The sequence below is a fragment of the Ursus arctos genome, unplaced genomic scaffold (assembly GCF_023065955.2).
Source record: "Ursus arctos isolate Adak ecotype North America unplaced genomic scaffold, UrsArc2.0 scaffold_16, whole genome shotgun sequence".
Classification (NCBI taxonomy): Eukaryota; Metazoa; Chordata; class Mammalia; order Carnivora; family Ursidae; genus Ursus; species Ursus arctos.
Genome location: NW_026622830.1, coordinates 27351332 through 27369587, shown reverse-complemented (window position 1 = coordinate 27369587; position 18256 = coordinate 27351332). Strand labels below are relative to the sequence as shown.

Genomic DNA, 18256 nt, shown 5'->3' with positions numbered 1-18256 from the left:
ACAGGTCCCCAGTCCCTCCCCAGGCATGGAGTGTGACAGGCACCTCTGTCCAACCAAACCCACCAGGACCTAAACTAAATCCCCCCTTTTTCTGTTTACTTTTATTTGATTATTTTGGGGGATAGGTAATACATTCAAATTCTCCAAAATTGAAGAGGTACCAAAAAGTGTACTATAACCAAATCCCCTCCCGGCCTGGTACGCAGCCCCTTCGTTCCTCTTCCTGGAGACAACCCATCTAAACTCCTTTTTAAAAATTTGCTCCCCCCCTTAGAAAAACTGTAAGCACTCAAAGCAAAAACTTCAAACCCAACCCAACCCCCACCACCTTGGAACACACATCCAGACTTTCAACATTTTATTTATTTATTTTTTGAGAGGGGGAGCGGCCGAGGGAGAGAGAATCTTAAGGAGGCTCCACACCCAGTGCGGAGCCCAACGCGGGGCTTGATCTCATGACCCTGAGATGACAACCTGAGCCGAAATCAAGTCGGACACTTAGCCGACTGAGCCACCCAGGCGCCCCCAGACTTCCAGCACTTTAATCTGTGTCCTCCCAGGCCGTTTGCAACACACATCCACTTTTCGAAAAATGAAAACCAAACAGATCAGAATCACAATACTGATTTTTCAATATCTTGCCAATGTCTCGGGAACCTTTCCTTGTGGTTTTTCCTTAAATGACATCAATAGCTTTGTGATCGTCCACGAACATGGATTTGTTTAACCAGACCCCAGCGATGGGCATTTGGGATTTCTAGATTTCCCTATTATGGGCAACGTGGTGATGGGCTCTGGGACCTCAATGACTACTTGTGTACTGTAATAAATTACTAGAAGGGAAATGCTGGGTTCACAAGTTCTGGCCATTTTTTAAGGGCCTGGATGGCCCTCAAACTGTCTTCACATTCAGCAGGACTGGATGGCCAATCCAAATTTGATTTCCTCAAAGTCAAGAAGTCTTGGTTCCTACTTCTCTCGCCAGCTGCCGCTGTGTACCCCTAACCCCACTTCCACCTCTTGACTAAGGCCCGAAACCTCTTCTGGACCCGGTGACTTGCTTTGTTTATACTCACAGGGCATTTACCTACGTCCATTGGGGTGAGTCAGCTGACTGGGGGGCGGGCACCACCCTTCCCAGAGCAGGAACCTGGCTGGGACAAGGGCCACCCGCTTCCAGGGAGGGGAACAGACTCTCGGCAGTGGCTGGCAAAGCGCGCTCGGCAGCACCTGGCCTGCAGGTAAGAGCTGGGGCCCGTGTGGATCGGGACTGAGGTCAGTGAGGCTTGCTCTCACCCTGTCTGTTGGGTCCTGACCTTCTGGAACCTACCAGGCAGTTTTCTTTCAAGGTGCCTCCCTCTGGGGGCATAGTGTGAACGGGGGTCTCCTTCTCGGACCCCTGCCCTGGGTCAGGTTTGAGGGCTGAGTGATCTTGACCCAGACGACGTGAGGGCTGCAGGCTCCTTGTGACCTCCTGTGACGGGGCTCAGGAGATGCGGCCCCCACCCTGCTCCTGGAAGAGGGCCTTTGGAAGGCCGGGCAGAGTGGATTTCCACAGGGAACAGAGAGTATATGCCTCAGTTTCTGTTACTTATGTCTCCGCCTGAAGCTGTTTCTACCAACTACCCGAAGCAGGCGAGGAAAAATCTGCTGGAGAACAGGGCCAATGGCTCGACCTCTCCCATAACTGGTTTCCTCATGTGGACACTGGAAACATCCCCACACAGTCGGGAGCACTGAACAAGCTAATGGGACTAAGGGGGACAGTCTGTGCCCCTCACACAGCAGAGCCTTGGAAAATAGAGCTTCGGACGAGGCTGCTGTGCGCTGGGAAGACACCGCACTGGCTCGTTACATAGGGCGGCCCAAACTAACCAGAACAATCGTTTTTGTTTTTAAATAGTTTTTTGTTGTTTTGCATTTTCGAATTCCAAACTAATAACAATTCTCACACCACCATCACTGCTCCCCAGGGCTCCCTGTATCCACCCTTGCCCCTCTGGTCTGTTCTCCCAAAGTCAGCCAAAGGGGGGCACGTGAAAATGTGAGTTGGACCATGTCCACTCTGCTGCTCCACGTTCTCCAGTGGCTCCCACCTCCGCAGAGTAAATGCCAGATCCTGGCCACGGCCCCTGGGGACCTGCCCGCTCACATCCCCTCCTAGCTCCTCACCACTGCTCCCCCAGTCTCACCGGCCAGATGGTCTCTAAACAAGAGGCACCCCCACCTCGGGGCCGCTGCAGTGGCCATGCCCTCAGCCTTGATGCTCTTCCCTACCCCTGTAGGCTTTTACACAAGTCACCCGTCACTCCCGTCCCACAGTGAGGCCCTTATGGACCTCTCGACACTCTACCCTCCATCCTGCTTTATCTCTCTCCCCATGACTGCCTACCACCTAACACACTTCTCTATCCAGCTAGAAACACTCAAGGACAGATATTCCTCTTGCTCACTGCCTCAGTACCTAGAACAGCACAGGGACTTAGGGGCTCAGTAAACGTCCTGAGTGAACAGCTAGCAACGACTGCATGCCCTGTATGTGCTAGGTACTGTGCTGAGCGTGTTCCATACATATCTTCTCTTTTTAAGGATCTTTAAGTCTTCCCCATAATTCTGTGATGCAAGTAGTCACCCCTATCACAAAGGAAGAAATGGCACTCAAAAGGCACTTGTCATGCTTGCTCTCACAGATCAGAGGCAACAGTCTGAACCCAGTCCTGCCTCCCTCCCAGGTCTCGCTCCTGCTTTGCCTCTCAGGGGCCTGCACTTGGGAGCACCTGCACTCCCCGAAGACGTTCAGAGCTTTTCTCCAGCGGGCAGGACGGCCCTGATAGGAGGAGGGGGTACATGCCGGTGGCCTAGCAACAGCCTCTTCCTTTCTAACTCACCACATTCCTGGGCTAATCTGGCCTTCCAGGAGCTATTCCTCTGACACTCTAACCCACGCTTCCCTCCCGCACACACTGTCTTCTGCAGGATGCAGATGAGCTGTCCACAGGAACAAGTAGGAGTCCCATAGTTGCAGCTCTTTGGAACAAGGTGTTCCAAAGGAGTGTTCTCATTCCAAAAGCCAAAGATGGGAGCTGACGACCCCTTTCAGCCCTGATCTCCAAGGACCTGATTGCTGGATTGTTGTGGGTGGTATTACTGCTTATATCAGAAAGTACAGAAGTTCAGGGATGGAAATTCTGTAAAGTGCAGGGGAAAGGAAAATTCCTTTGAGAGATGGGTTATTTTCCTTTCACAGGAGCCAATTAATTGCAGGAAGCCAGCACTGAGCTGAGGCAACTCTTCCATTGTCAGACTGTAGGAAGCAGCCTTTTAATCTACTTCGTTAGGGCAATGGTTTTTTGTTGTTGTGGTTTTTCCCCTTTCTAGGCCCAGAGGTTCTCCTCAAAGGACTTTTTTAGGGCTTTCTCTTCCCTGTGTCTTGATTTCCCATTCCTTTAAGAAAGAGTAACTGGACGCCTGCCTTGCGCCGGGCACTGGGCTCAGCACTGGGGAGGGAGACGGGCAAACAAAAACCACACAGAGGAAATCCAATCCTAGGGAATGTAGACGACCTTGCTCACAAGAGGTGCTTAATAAACATTAGCGGAATGAATGATGAATGGGTGAATATGAGGTTCTGGGTCTAGAGAAGGGAGGGCTGCCTAATTCTGTGAGTGTGTGTGGGTGTGGGATTTGGGGGAAAGCTTAGAACTGAAAAAACAGGAGCTCACCAGATGGACAAGGGGGAGGGAGAAGGCCTGAATGGCATTCAAGACAGAAGGACAGGCACCTGAAAAGGCAGGGAGGCATGAACTAGGAGTGTGAGTTCTAGTGTCAGGAGGCAGTCTGAAATGAATGAAATGCAGGGTGAGTGTGGAACAGTGAGGAGGTGGGATTGCAGATGGTACCAGGAGTCAGGTCATGGAGATCTGAATGCCAAGTTGAAGTTTAGAGATTTATCCTGAGGGCAAGTGCTGCCCAGGGCTTCAAGAGAAGGAGCTGAGGTTGACTCCCAATTTCTGGCTCAGACCAGGGGGTGGACTTGGTAGGGTAGCGATAGAGGGGCAGCAATGTTAGGAAAAAAGGGGTTCAGTTTGAATAACCTGCAGGAGGTAGTAAAGATCTGGAAGGCAGCTGGACTCTTGGGTCTGGGCCTCCCTATCCCTGGAGCAGCACACTCCACACCCGCTCTCTTGAACCCTCCTTCCTTTCTACAGAAGGCTTTCCTGGTTGCCCTAGCCTTTTGTCCTGTACCCCGTAAGCCAAACTGCCTGAATCCTTATTACAAGGAGCAGTGGGTCCGATTCTGCTGTGGGAAGTGAATGCGCGGCCAAGCACAAAACCCCTACTCTGAGTAGTGGGCCTCAATCACTCAGCTCTCTCCGGTGGGATCCCAGGGTGAATCTGGGTAGAGTGGGGGCGGGGCACTTGCAGCTAAGCACCGGGTCAGAAGTCCAGGCCAGACAAAAAAACCTGGTGGGAGGTCAGTGATGTCACAACGGGTAGGAAATACTCGGGAACTGAAAGCGCTTCGGAAGCCTTAGCGGGCGAGGGGGCTTCTATTCCAGCAAAAGCAGCGAGGAGCGCAGGCGCGTCTATACGCTCCTTCCCTCCCACAGCTGCCTTAGAAACAAAATCTTAGCCAGCAGGGAGCGGATGACCGGCACCTACCCTCCTCTGGAATCCGTAAATGGTTCTCTGGGATCAGCGGCGTGGGGGGGGGGGGGGGGGGAGACATTCGCCCCTTTAAAGCTCGATTTGCTCCGCGCGGCCTCCAGTCCGGTAAAGAAGGGACAAGGGGCCCGATCGAGTCTTCCCGTCCCTTACGCTGCTGCTTTACCTGATTTTTTTTGTGTGTGTGTGTGTGGGTGCCGGCGCCAGCCATGGGCACCTGGAGAAAGCGAGACGCCGGGTGGATTCTAGTGACCCAGCCAGCTACCTACCCGCCCGGCGAGGAGGCCGCCATTTTTCACCCTACTACCGCGGGGCAACCTGGGAGCCATCCTTAGCTGCGCGCAGGCCTGGGTGGGTGGGACGCCTGCGTTCTAAACGCCACAGCGCGCCCTAGCGGCCTGGCGGGGACTCTGCGCAGGTGCGGTAGCCCAGAGCAACCGGGAGACGTCGCTTCCGGCCGGGTTCGCAGCGGAGGGTGCGTCAGAGTGGGAGTAGTTTAGAGACCTTTGAGCGGTGCGACGAATGGGGAAACTGAGACCTGGGATGAAGAACAGGCCCTTAACGACCCGTGGGGCTTTCTCCCGCCCCCCATGCGTGGACTTTGTGCCTGGTTGCGCAAAGCGAGAAAATTGAGAGTGATGGAGGAGGCGGGCTCGTCCCGAACGGTGGTTCCCGGCGGGTGAACCAGCATGATGCCCTGTCGTTATCGTAAAGGCGAAACACGGGCAATGAAAGTAATTTATAGTAGAAGAATATGCCCTTCACTTTGCAAAAGCTGAAACTGGATTGCAGCAGATCGTGTCTGTCCCTAACTCGAAATGAGTAAGTTTGGATTTAGGAGAAGACAGTTCTCAACTGAATTTTGCCGCAGTTTGTATTTGACGTCTCGAATCAAAGGCTGGGTATTTGTGTACAGGTGTGGGATTAGTATGACAGTCGCAGTGCTGTCAGACACATGGGCGTGTTCTGGTGACTCACCTGTGATGAGAAGGATTGGCCCTGATTTTCCAAAATGGTGAACAAAACAAAGTATAACCAACCTTGATTAACCTGGTATATGCATGTCTGGATAACATATTGCATAGTAAAACCAGGAAGTACTGTATTTGTATATAAAGCAGGTTACAAGCAGGCTTTATGCCCACGTGAAGGTTTGGGAGGACAGTTTGGTGAACGTTCTACGCGTTCCAAGAGGTCCAGATCTCTGTTGGCTGCTTCGTAAATGTTAGTAATGTCCCCTCAGTCTTGTGACACCCAAAAATGCCCACAGAAATTTCCAGTCTGCTTGTAAACTACTGTTCTATTCAAATGACAATTTGTCACTGTGCGTGTTTGCCCTTGTTGTGGTAGGGAGGCGTAGCGTGTGGTGAACGGGACACAGCCCCTGCCCTTGTGAGGTGGGGTCCAGTACGAATAAATACCCAGATGTCAATCATGAAATACGATAAAGAGCTTGACAGTAGAGAGCACAAGTCAGGGTTAGGAACACAAGAAGACCCAACTAACTAGCAGGGGGTCCCACGGCCTGAAAAAGGCAACGCAAGAAATAGCATTTGAGGGGCGCCTGGGTAGCGCAGTCGTTAAGCGTCTGCCTTCGGCTCAGGGCGTGATCCCGGCGTTATGGGATCAAGTCCCACATCGGGCTCCTCCGCTGGGAGCCTGCTTCTTCCTCTCCCACTCCCCCTGCTGTGTTCCCTCTCTCGCTGGCTCTCTCTGTCACATAAATAAATAAAATCTTTAAAAAAAAAATAGCATTTGAGCAAAACCTTCAAAGAGCACCACACAGGGAAGGGTGGTGTGCCAGAAGCAGACGGCCCAGGATGACTAAAACAGGCCCAGGGTCCCTGGTGCACAGTGGATACTCACATGCTGTGAGTGGATAGACGGATGATTGAACGAGGCACAGCATATTTGCTGGCTGGGAGCCATTCCCCACTAGATCAGAAATGTTAAACGGCAGGGGAATACCAGCTTCCTAATTCTTCGCAGAGCCTGAAACTGAGTGGGGACTCACAGAAGGTGGAGGTGCTGAAGGTCCCAGATACAGAGAAAGTGTTGTGGGGTCCTGGCCTGGGAGTGATTTCTTGGAAGGGATCTCTGGTGCTACTCTCCCAGAGGGCAGCCACTAAAAATAGAAGTGCTGTGATGCTTCGTTGTTAGAAAAAGCAGGGCAGGGGTGCCCTCTCACCTTCACATATGCGCTTCATGCATGATCCTGGTAACAGGCCTGTTCTTGGTGGATGGTACCTGCTTGAGGACTGTCCCAAGAGAACAGTCTCCCGGAGTGTGTGCACACTGGGGGAGGCCGCAGGCAAAGGGTCTCTTCCCCCAGCTGGTCTAAAGGAGGTCAGAGCCGGTCTCCCTCTCCCCCTGGCACAATCTCTGTCCTCTTGAGGTGATCATTTCTGCCACCAAGACCAGACTAGGGCAAAGATCTGGAGCTGCCTGCTTCCAGGAGCCAAGCAGGGGATGTAAATTGCTGGCCGGGTACTTTGGGAACCGAGAAAGCACAGGCAGCCCATCTGAGAGGCTGGCTGCAACTCAGCCTGGTCTGGGTGTTGCTGCACATGATTCCTGCTCTTGCATTGCTCAATAGTTTGACTTTTTTTCAATACAAATTAGAAGTGAGGAATTTTTGTTTTCCCACACTTTAAAATGTTGGCACTAATTCAAATTTGAAAAAACAAAACAAAAAAAAAAAACCACAAGCCTGAGAGGTGAATGAAATACATTCGGGACCTCTGGTCCTCGTTTCCGTCCTAGAAAGGTGGAAGGACATCAGCACAGGTATACATAATAAAGGGGTGCCTGGGGTGGTCACAGGGAACTGAGCGGGGTATGCCAGGGGTGATGGGACTCCAGCCCTGCCTGGGTCCAGATCCTCTGGGCATCTCCCCTGAGTGACCCACAGGGGCTAAGGTCATCCTCATCCAGCATTGTTCCTTCTCCTTCCTCTGCATCTGCTGCCTTCACCCCCCCCCCCCATTCCTTCTAACCTGCCATCAAATTCCTTCTCTCTCACATCCCACCCCTAGTCCCCATGCTGTGTGCAGACCTCCATCATCTTCCCGCCCCTCCCCACGCACTACAACATTCTCCAATGGGTCTTGCCTCCTCTCTTGTTCTCCAGATGGCAGCCAATAGGCCCTTTAGCTTGGGATGTCTTACCCCTGCTTAAAGCCCCCTGCTGGCTCCCGCTGGTCTCAGTATCTACCCACACTCACTACAGTGGCCCACACAAACTTCTCATTCCTCCAGAGACTGGAACTCATGGCTCACAGGCCAGATGCCAACAGATTTTAGTTGACCTTGCAGAGTACTTCATATATTCAAATTTGTGGCCTAAATGCGAAACCCAAGACACTGCATTCAATAAGATCAGAGCTTTCCTTTACAAGGAGAAGAGTGGAAGCCTAGGCTAAGATCAAGGCTGGAAATGGGTGGTATACAGTAGGAGCTCAAATACCCAGAGGTGAAGGGTGTGGGAGGGATTCTAAATGCCCCAAGGCCTTTCTCTTATAATTAAGACCCCACCTACTTAACACTGGACTGAGTTCTGTGTAGTTGGGGGAGGACACTGTAGCCACCCCCCCCCCCAACAAAGGCCAGGTATGCAGCAGGTACTCACTATGAACCTGCTGGATTGAGCTGGGGTCTTGAGTGACCAGATCTTATAAGCCTGTCTGACCTTTGAAACATGGCAGGGAGGGACTTGATCCCTAGTCCTGCTCTTCCTGGCCAGCGTGTCCTGGGTGGTCCCCTGGGTCCAGGGCTTAAAGCCCAGAGTCAGTTGAACAGGTGGGATGGGATTTTGTAAGCATGGAGACGTGGGGGTGATACCTTCCTGCTCTCTTTCTCATCCTGAAAGTCCTGAGTGGCACACATGGGCTGGAGGTAGACATCCATGCTTCCTCTCACCCCTCACCCCTCCTCATCCTCTGTGCCCTGTAGGGCGTTCCACGGAGCAGCCATGTCCACCCTGTACCCGTCTCTGGAGGACCTGAAGATGGACCAAGCCATTCAGGTAAGCCGCTAGGCATGTGTTGGCCTAGGCCCCCTCACGGGGCCTTTGGGATTGCCCCGGGTAGATGAGGGAAGCTTGTCTTGGAAGGTGCTGGCTCTTGGGTCCCTGGGCATGCAGGCCACCACTGCAGGGCCTGCTGGTGGACAGGTGTCCAGAGGCTAAGGCTGCGGAGTTACAGCAGCAATGGAAAAGACCAAACAGCTGCAGACAGGCCTCTTCTGTGCGTCCAGGTGCTTCCTCCATCCCAGTTCAGGTAGCCTCCGCTGTAGACAGGCTTCCAGAGTCACGCCATGGGCACGGCCTTTGGGCTGCTCATCCCCAGAAGCCCCGTCTTCCTTCCATCCACCTGTGGTTGAAGTGGGTTTTGAGAATTCCGGACTTCTCGACTGAGAAGTTCATTAGGAGGAGGGCCTCAGTTCTGGCTCATTCTGGCTGGCTCGGGTGGTAAGCAGTTCATGGCGTTTGGTGGGTTGCAGGCTACGGGGAGAGCCTTCCCCAGAAACATGGACATCTGAAGAGAACACATTTGCACACCCCCAAGGTTCATGGACGCCCCACCTTAGGCCCGCCAGCATAACTAATGCCCTGACCCTCAGCCTCAGGGAGCCCCAGGCTCCAAGGGTTCTGGGGGTCCTGGCCACAGCTGACCAGTGCTCCCCACCTCTCCCCAGGCCCAAGCCAGAGCTGCACCCCGGATGCCCTCCCTGCCAGTCTCCCAGCGTCCAGGTGAGTGAGCCGGCCAGGGTGGGGGTGCTCCTGACTGACAGTGACCTCTTGTGGCCACTTCCAGGCACTGCCTCTTGCCTGCCCCTGTGCTGTGGGCTTCCAGAACATTTTATCCCCACCAGAACCTTTTGAACCCCGAGAAAACTCTGGCTTAGTGAGAGCACTAACTCCCCTGATTTGGGGCTACCTTCTGTGGCTGAGTGAGGAGACCAAGGTGTCTGTGTTGGCCCTTCGAGTTGTTGGTGGCAGTCTGGATTCGGGTCCTGTGACAGCTAACTGGACCTCAGGGCCGTTCTTTCCCTCCTTGCTGGGCAGTTTCCTGGGAACTGCCCTGGGGTCAGACGCTTGCCTCCTGCAGCCCCTGCAGCCCCCCAGCCTGTGCATTTCCCAGGAACCAGGGCCTCGTGACCAGCAGCAGGCCTGTTTGGTGTCAGGTGTCTGGCTGGCTGGTGCCAAACGAAGTCGGTTGAGTTGAACACCCAAGCAGTCCATGAGGGACTCTGTGTCCCAGCCTGCTCCTGGGGAGACCCTGCCCCTCAGCCCTTCTGAGGGGAGAACCCACATCACCAGCGAGTGTTCCCTTGCGTTCTCGGGAGTAACATCCCCAGGCCCTGTTTCCTAATACAAATGAGTGACCACATAGGAGCCAGGCAGGTGTGGCCAACCTCACCCCCCTGAGTAACACCTCTCCTCTTCCTTCCGTTCCCTTCCCGTCAGTTTTGTACCCAAGTCTGGCAGAACTGGAAAATTATATGGGTCTTTCCCTCTCCAGCCAAGAAGTCCAGCAGAACCTGCTTCAGATTCCAGAAGGTGCTAGTGTAGGTATTTGTCTCTTGCGTGCTATGGGCACAGCATGTGCCAACTCTCCCTCCCTCTTGGTCTTGCCATTCGAACAGACTGGAAGCTCCTCATGCCCAGCATGCCTGGGCTCTGTTTCTTGAAGGCACTTTTCATTTTGAGCCATCGTTAAAAGTGCTGTGGGGTTTCCTGCAGACTTGGGGGTTGGAGGGCCACTGCCTGCCCTTTGACCTTTGGCTTCAGGCTGCTGGATGAGAAGGGAAGGCAGTAAACCCAGTCTGAGCCTGGAGGCTTCTAATGAAGGAGCTGCCTGTGCCTTGAGAGCTGTTGCTTGGACAGCAGAGCCGAGACAGGGAGCAGCTTGTCACCCAGCTCTGGTCCCCAGATGAAGGGACAATGCTTGCTTGATTCCTGCTCTCCAAGGTTTGGGGGAGCAAGAGAAATTGTGACATAGAAATGTTCCCTCCTGAAAATACGTTCATTTAGAGACCCAGTCCCCACTCAGACCCCCTGCCAGTGGGTTCCAGCATCCCCGCAGGCCACTGGTCAGTGGGCTGGTCTGCTATCCTGTCCCCGCGTGGGTGAAAACTGGTGGCAGAGCCCAGCTGCTGGTCTTGCCGAGGCTGCAGGGGGGTGAGTCTGACAGGAGAAAGTCGGCCAGGATGGGGGCGCGTGGGGCCCTGGGGTGTTGCTCCACGGTGACCCCCCCCCATAGTCATGCCGTGAAATACAGACGGGAAGCCGAGAAACTCGTGTGGTATATACCTCGCTTGTGAGCCTTTGACTGACTTCCTCTTTGTTCCAGTAATGAGGACATGAGTGCATTTCACCTAAATATTGATAAAAATATGACAGATGAATTCATTTTTATAAGTAAAAAAATTTAATGTTTAACGTTTTATTTTTAAATAATCACAGATTCATGGGTCACTAAGATAGTACAGAGAAGCGTACGGAAGATTGTACCCTCCACCCGGTTTTCGCAGTTGTTTTGTGGGAAGGGGCTGCATAACCGTAGGGTAAGGAAAGCAGGCATTTTACGTCGGTCCAGTGAGTGTCTAGTTCTGGGTCACTTTGTCACCTGCATAGATAGACCCACGGAGGTACCAGTGCAACCAAGGCACAGACGGTTTCGTCACCACAAAGGTCTCCCTCGGGCTGGCCCTTCGTGATCATGCCCGACTTCTCCCCCTGCCCTTCCCCAACCCCCTGGCCACCACTAGTCTGTTTTCTGCCTCGATGATTTTGTTTCAGAATGGTACCTAGATGGAATCATATAGTGTTTACGGATTGGCTTTTTCCACTCAGCATAATGCCCTTGAAATTTTTCCAGGTTGTTCACTGTATTAATTGCTCATCCATTTTATTTATTTATTTGTTAATTTTTATTTCAGTTTACTTTAATTCCAGTATAGTTACCTACGGTGTTCTGTTAGTTGCAGGTGTACAACATAGTGACTCGGCACTTCCATACATCACCTGGTGCTCATTGCAACAGGTGTATGTTTAATCCCCATCACCGGTTACCCCCACCTCACACCCCATCCCCTGGTTCATCCCGTTGTGTTGCTGAGTAGTATTCCATGCTATGAACGTACAGTACCGAGGTTTGTTTAACCCATTGGGGGTCGTTTTCGTCGTTTCCAGTTTGGGGCTATTACAAACTAAGTTATTATGGCTATTTGTGTACAGTTTTTTTTTATACCAACGTAAGTTTTCATTTCTCTGGAATAAATGTCCAGGAGTGCAGTTGCTAGGTTGTATGATAAATGCATGTTCAAATTTTTAAAAGAAACTGCCAAACTATTTTAAGAGTGGCTCTACCATTTTACTCTCCTCGCGGTAACATGTGCCGCTCCAGTTTCTCCACCCTCACTAACGTTAGCCGTTCTGTTAGGTGTGTAGTGATGTCTCTTCACGGTCTCCGTTTGCATTTCCCTATTGCCATGGCTAGTGCTGTCCAACGTCTTGTCACGTGCTGTTTACCAGCTGTAAATTCTTTTCAGTAAAATGCTCTTCAGATGTTTTGTTCATTTTCTCAGTGGATAGTTTGTTTTTTTAAGCCAAGTTTTGAGAGTTCTTTATTCTAGAGTCTTTTGTCAGATAGGTTGTAAAAACTTTCTTCCAAGTGTGGCTTCTCTTTTCACCTTTCTAAAAGGACCTTTGGTAGAGTACAAGTTTTTAATTTTGATGAGGTTCAATTTATGGATCTTTTTCTTTTGCGGATCAGGCTTTGCTGGCCTGTCTGAAGACATTTACACCAAGCCCTAGATCCTGAAGATTTTCTCCCTTAGTTTCATCTATAAATACATTATAGTTCTATGTTTTACATATTTAAAAAAGATTTTAATTATTTATTTGAGAGAGAGAGAGAGAAAACAAACAGGGGATGGATCAGAGGGGAGGGAGATAATTTCCAGCCGTGAGCACAGAGCCCATCATGGGGCTCGATCCCAGGACCCTGACATCATGACCTGAGCCAAAACCAAGAGTCAAATGCCTAACTTACGGAGCCACGCAGGCTCCCCATGTTTTACATTTAAATTTATGAGGAAATTTGAGTTAATTTTTGTATAAGGTATGAAGCTTAGGTCAAGGTTCATATCTTTGTCTGTGGATGCTCAACTGCTCCCAGGCCCTTTGCTGAAAAGACTATTTCTGGTCCCTCGAACTGCTCTGGCACCTCTGTTAAAAAGCACTTGGCCCTACTTGTGTGAGGCTATTTTTGGAGTCTTTGTCCTGTGTCGTTGATCCATGTGTCTGTCTCTCCACAGTTATCAAACTGTAGCTGAATAATAAGTCTGGGAATTTGGTGGAGTGATTCCTCCTGCTTTACTCTTTTTGTCAAAATAGCTTTAGCTATTCACTTCCTTTGTCTTTTCACGTAAAGTTTAGATTAACCTTGCCTGCGTCTACAGAACGCCTTGTAAAGGTTTCGATAGAAACTGCATTAAATCTTCACATCAATTTGGGGACAATTGACAGCTTTACTACGTTCTTCTAATCCATGAATGGAAAATACCTTTCCATTTATTTAGATCTTCTGTGATATATTTTATCAGTCATTTTTTTGTTTTGTTTTCAGTATATAATTTCTACATATGGTTCGTTAGATCTCCTGCTTTTTTTGACTGATTATAGTTGGTAGTATACTTTTAATTTCATGTTCCATGTGCATTCTGTTAGTGTATAAAAAATACAGTTGATTTTTGTGTGTTGATCTTGTATCCTGTGACCTTGCTGAACTCACTTATTAGTTTTAGGAGTTTATTTGTAGATTCCTGGGAATTTCCTAGTAGATCGTCATATCATTTGCAAATATTTCTTTTCTAATCTGTATGCCTTTTATTTCCTTTTCTTGCCTTATCGCTCTGGCTAGTTTTTCCAGTATCATATTTAATAGTACTGGTGAGAGTGGCATCCTGACTTGTTCTGGGCTTTAGGGGGAAAGCATTCACTTTTATACTTTTTGCTTACATTTTTTTCAAGACAAAAATCAAAGTGAGTCCTTTTTTCCCCTAGTTGCTCCCTTATTGCTGTGAATTCTTTTTATTTTTAGTTGGACTTCAAAGGGGTCTTCTCCTGATACCAGCGTGCCTTGCAAAATGAGGGTCCCTTTTCTGTATACCCATCCTCTGTCTCACCTCATTTTCCTGGCTGTTTTTCAGGGGCGTAGACTTTGATGCCCCCTAGTGGCTTCATGGAGCCACGTCCCCTAGCAGCCCCCGCAGAGAAGAGCGTGGTCTGGGGATGGGATAGGGCCCAGGGACCACTGCATCTTTCTTTTCTCATCCTTATGAGGCCCCAGAGACCAGCTGACCCCACCCTGGTGTCTGCAGGTGGCGGGCTCTGGCTCCTTGCCGCGCCAGTTGGTGGCACCACTGTCTGGGAACAGCCTTGGCGCGCGGCGTGCGGAGATTAAGCCCGGGGTGCATGAGATCCACCTGTGCAAGGATGAGTATGGCAAGACGGGGCTGCGGCTAAAGGCCATTGACCAGGTAGGGCTGGGGGCTGTGCAGGAGAGTAGGGGGCATCCCCCACACGCATCGCCCACCACCTGGGAGGGGGCAGTGCGGGCCTTGTCCGCAGTAAGGAAGGTGCAGAGCAGGCAGGGGAGCCGAGGCCTACCCAACCTCAAGCCCAGGCTCTTCCTCTCAATCTCCCCCCACCAAGGCCTCAGGGCTGGTGCTGGGTTCCAACAACCGGGACCCTCCACCTACCCCTCCTGGGCTCCTACCACTCAGACCTCGCTTCCTCCCCCCTCCATCAGAGGGGTCTGGCTTGCAGGCAGCTGTCTGGAGACAGTGGAAGCCAGGGGTGCTGATGCCATCGTTAAAAGCTAGGCAGTCCAGGGGTTGCGGGTGCAGCCTCCAGCCAGGAGCCTGACCCAACTGCTCCCCGGCTATGTGGCCTGGAGTGCTTCCTCCCCAGGAAAATGGGGTAACCTCTGTCCTGCCCACACAGAGCTGTAGCTCCTAGATGATTGGGAGAACAGCAGCAGGAGGGACGTGGGCTCAGAGTGGGCTTCGGAGCTGACAGCAGGGCCCTGCCTGCTCCAGGGGCTCTTCGTGCAGCTGGTGAAGGCCAACAGCCCTGCGTCTCTCGTGGGGCTGCGCTTCGGGGATCAGATCCTGCAGATCGACGGCCGTGACTGTGCCGGATGGAACACGGACAGAGCCCACCGGGTGCTGAAGAGGGCATCGGCCGAGAAGATCGTCATGGTTGTTCGGGACAGGTGGGTAGCCAGGCCCCCAGAGCCTCCCTGTCTGCCCAGGCCCGGGTCCCAGGCCCGGCTCACTGTCTCTCCCTGCCAGGCCCTTCCAGCGGACCGTCACCATGCACAAGGACAGCACGGGCCACGTCGGCTTTGTCATCAAGAAGGGGAAGGTCATCTCTGTGGTCAGAGGGAGCTCTGCGGCCCGCAACGGGCTCCTCACCAAGCACGCCGTGTGCGAGGTGAACGGGCAGAACGTCATCGGGCTGAAGGTAGGCCGGCGGCTGTGCTCTGGCCCTGGGGCTTCAGGGGCTGAGAGCTTGCTGCGCGGAGGGAAGGTTCATGTCTGCGGCGGGCTGCTGCCCCCTCCGAGCCTCAGGTCCCTCATCCTCCAGTTGCTGTGAGGGTTCCCTGCGGTGAGGGGGGTCGAGCTCTGAGCACGTGCCAAGCCCGTGGTAAGTGCTCAGTAAATATGAGCTCTTGTCACCACCGCACGGAGGCCGGAGGGCGTGCGTCAGGCCAGGGCGCCGGGGAGGGGGCTGCCGGCTGCGTGGACGCCTCCCTCCCCGGCGTCTGTATACTGGCTCACAGTCCGTAAGAGGAGTAGGTTAGAAAATTGCTGTTCAGAAACACACTTCTGACCTCTGTTCGTCTTTTGAGGGGGTGTGTGCTGAGTTTTATCTTTAAAAAGCAAGAAGGAGCAAGGGGTCCAGGGTCTAGTGGACGCTGACCGAGGGGTGGGCGCCTTCAGGGACCAGGCCGTGGAGGATGAGGAGTCATGTGGCTGCTGGTCCCGAACAAGTGAAAGTGACATTTGACCCTGACTCGCTGCCCCCCGAGAGAGGGTCCTCCTCCGGGAGCGTGAGTGAGAGTGAGGCTTCGGTCCCCTCGGGCCACCGGGCTGCAGGGCGCCCCCGGCAGAAACGGCCCAGGCCGTGGCCTCTTACTCCACGCTGGCACAGACCTAAGCCAGTTCCCCAGCCTCTCAAGGGCCAGCGCCAGGCCGTTCCTGTCCGTATCTGCTCCCCGCGCCCGACAGCCTCCCCGCCTTCTTCGGAGGCTTGTTCCGCTGGCTCCTGAGCATGGTGTCCAGGAAGTCCTTCCTGATGTGTGTCTAAGATCCCTCCCGCTGCGGGTCTCCTCCCTCAGGGCTCAGGCACACCACCCAAAGGGAAGACTGTCTCCCTAAAACGTTGACTCCGCGGACACCGATGCTGAGTCGCTGTCTCTCTCGGATACCAGCAAATCCACTCCTTTCAGGGCAGCCCGGCTCTCTGATTGTCACCCTCCCTGAGAGCAGGACAATGTGCTGCAGGTTCTCTCTCCCTCCCCGAGGGCTCGAGGCATTAGGACCAATGTGTCCATGATCCTGGCAAACCCTGGTGCTCGGAGGCCCGGGGCGCCCCCTTTTCCTGAATGGCCCCACGGAGCGATGCTTTGTGAGATGGTTTGTCTCCTGAAAGCCCATCTGTTTCTGCCCTGTGGCTGTCACTAGTCCCCTCTAGCATGTCTCCGCCACTTGTCCCCCAACAGCTGAGCGCGTAACCGAGTTAGATGTATGTGAACAGCCACTCGGCTCTGAGTCAGGGCCGGAAGCCCTTCTGCGGCCATGCTTCAGAGTTTGGTCTCTTTGGCCCCCTTCTTGTAGAGCCTTGTCCTTTCTTGTTCTCCCAGCGGTCTGAATGGCATCTGCAGACCTTCCTCTCTTTACTGGGCAACAAGGTGAGACGAAGAGGGCCCGTGAGGGCTCTGCTCGGCTGGCCGGCCACCAGGAGCCCAGTGGGTGGGGGGTGCACCTGATGGCCCCCACTGCCTGGTCATTTTCCTTGTGCTTTGGGGCCAGAGCCTGAGTTTGACTGACTCCCACGAAGGCCGGTGGGGAGGGGTGTGCTCAGTTTTACCGCAGAGATGCTCGGGTCAAGGGCCTCACGTTTTTGCTCAAGCAAGGCTTCACCTGGGTGTCTGCCTGGGACCCTCTCCTGCTGGCAGCAGGGTCCTCTAGCAGGGGCCACGCTGACCCCCCCCCAGAGGTGCCTGCAGAGTCGCCCCTGGCCCCAGGGTGACTGCTCACTGACCTCCTCCCCAGGACAAAGAGGTCACAGAGATTCTGGCCATGGCTGGGAACGTTGTCACCTTGACCATCATCCCCACCGTGATCTACGAGCACATGGTCAGAAAGTAAGGCTGCTCCCCTCCCACCTTTGCCCTCACCTCCCTGCCTCCCTCCCCTCCAGCCTCCTCTGGGCTCGCACAGGGCACAGCCCTCCCTGCCCTCCCTGCCCTGTGGCTGGTGGCTCCCCATGATTTGAAAGTCTTAGACATGCAAATGAAGGCCCCCCTGGGGGAGGCGCCGGCCAGTGGGGAGGGGAACCCGCTGCCAGTTTGGGCGACCATCCTCATCCTCCTTGCTGCATCTAGGTTGTCCCCGACCCTGCTCCACCACACCATGGACCGCTCGATCCCAGACATCTGAAGCCGGGGAGGGCCGCCCAGCCGTCCCACCCTCCCCCCTCCTGCAGGAAAGGGCGGAGTCCTCCCAGGACAGTGTGGGAGGCCTGCTGCCTGGGGCGGGGCTGTCCTGAGGGGGCGCCTTCCGGGTGGGGCGGCCACTGCCACCGAGACACACCGGCCTCCTGGGAGCCTCAGACTCCACAGGCAGGGACTCTGTGCCCGTTGAAATGCGGGGCACGTAGGCAGGCCGGCCACACACTTCTTAAAGTTGCAGCTGGGTCCCTTGTAAGATTTTTGCTGCCTCTGCCAGAAAAACAGTTTCACGCTTTGAGAGAACACAACTACGTTCTTCGTGAGAATTTTTTCTTTCCCCTTGGCCGGCTGTGTGTCACAAACCATACGTAGTTACAGTCCCTCACTTCTTTTGAATAAAGATTTGATTTTAAAGAAAAACCTTTCTTCAAAAGTAATTGAAAATTCTGGAATCCTTGGTCCCATGGCAGGCTGGGCCTGTTTTCTCCTAAGCAGTGGTGACACAGGGGCTCTGAGAGCAGGGATTTGACTCTGCCACCATCATGTACTGCCTGCCAGTCTGAGGCAGGGGTGACGGGGGCGGGGGGTGCATGTGGGACTCTGGTGGAGGGACACTGACTTCGGAGCACCCCTGCTCAGCCTGCTTCTGCATCTGGAGAGCAGATGTGAGGTCCGCTTCAGGGGTGCCGGAGGGGACGCGGTGCACTTACAGGCCCCAGCAGGGCTGACCCTTGGCAGGGGGCTGGGGGAGGCCCTTTCTGGATCCTAGAGCCTTTGTGTGACCCAGGAGGGGAGTGACCCTCAGCTGCTGGGACAGGCGCGTGGCAGTGCTGACCCAGCATGCA

General features: G+C 53.4%; 1 protein-coding gene across 2 annotated transcripts; it reads left to right on the top strand.

Moving 5' to 3' along the window:
• Positions 1-351: 351 nt before the first annotated feature.
• Positions 352-17831, top strand: SDCBP2 (syndecan binding protein 2). 2 transcript variants are annotated; one of them, XM_057312615.1, is made up of 9 exons: positions 352-5487; positions 8617-8689; positions 9361-9415; positions 10133-10233; positions 14053-14211; positions 14773-14948; positions 15028-15199; positions 17014-17105; positions 17346-17831. In XM_057312615.1, the coding sequence occupies exons 1-9, from the start codon at positions 5420-5422 to the stop codon at positions 17398-17400; spliced, it is 951 nt and encodes a 316-aa protein (XP_057168598.1). In that variant the 5' UTR covers positions 352-5419; the 3' UTR covers positions 17401-17831. The 2 variants fall into 2 exon arrangements, with proteins under 2 accessions (XP_057168598.1, XP_057168599.1); XM_057312616.1 differs by having other exon boundaries at positions 1106-1241.
• The last annotated feature ends 425 nt before the right edge of the window (positions 17832-18256 follow it).

What these genes read in the sequence shown, in the direction of transcription:
- SDCBP2 (XM_057312615.1), top strand. Translation starts at nt 5,420, where the DNA reads ATGCCCTTCACTTTGCAAAAGCTGAAACTGGATTGCAGCAGATCGTGT. An exon ending in CTGTCCCTAACTCGAAATGA is followed by an intron (nt 5,488 to 8,616) that starts GTAAGTTTGGAT and finishes TGTGCCCTGTAG; the next exon opens with GGCGTTCCACGGAGCAGCCA. An exon ending in AGATGGACCAAGCCATTCAG is followed by an intron (nt 8,690 to 9,360) that starts GTAAGCCGCTAG and finishes ACCTCTCCCCAG; the next exon opens with GCCCAAGCCAGAGCTGCACC.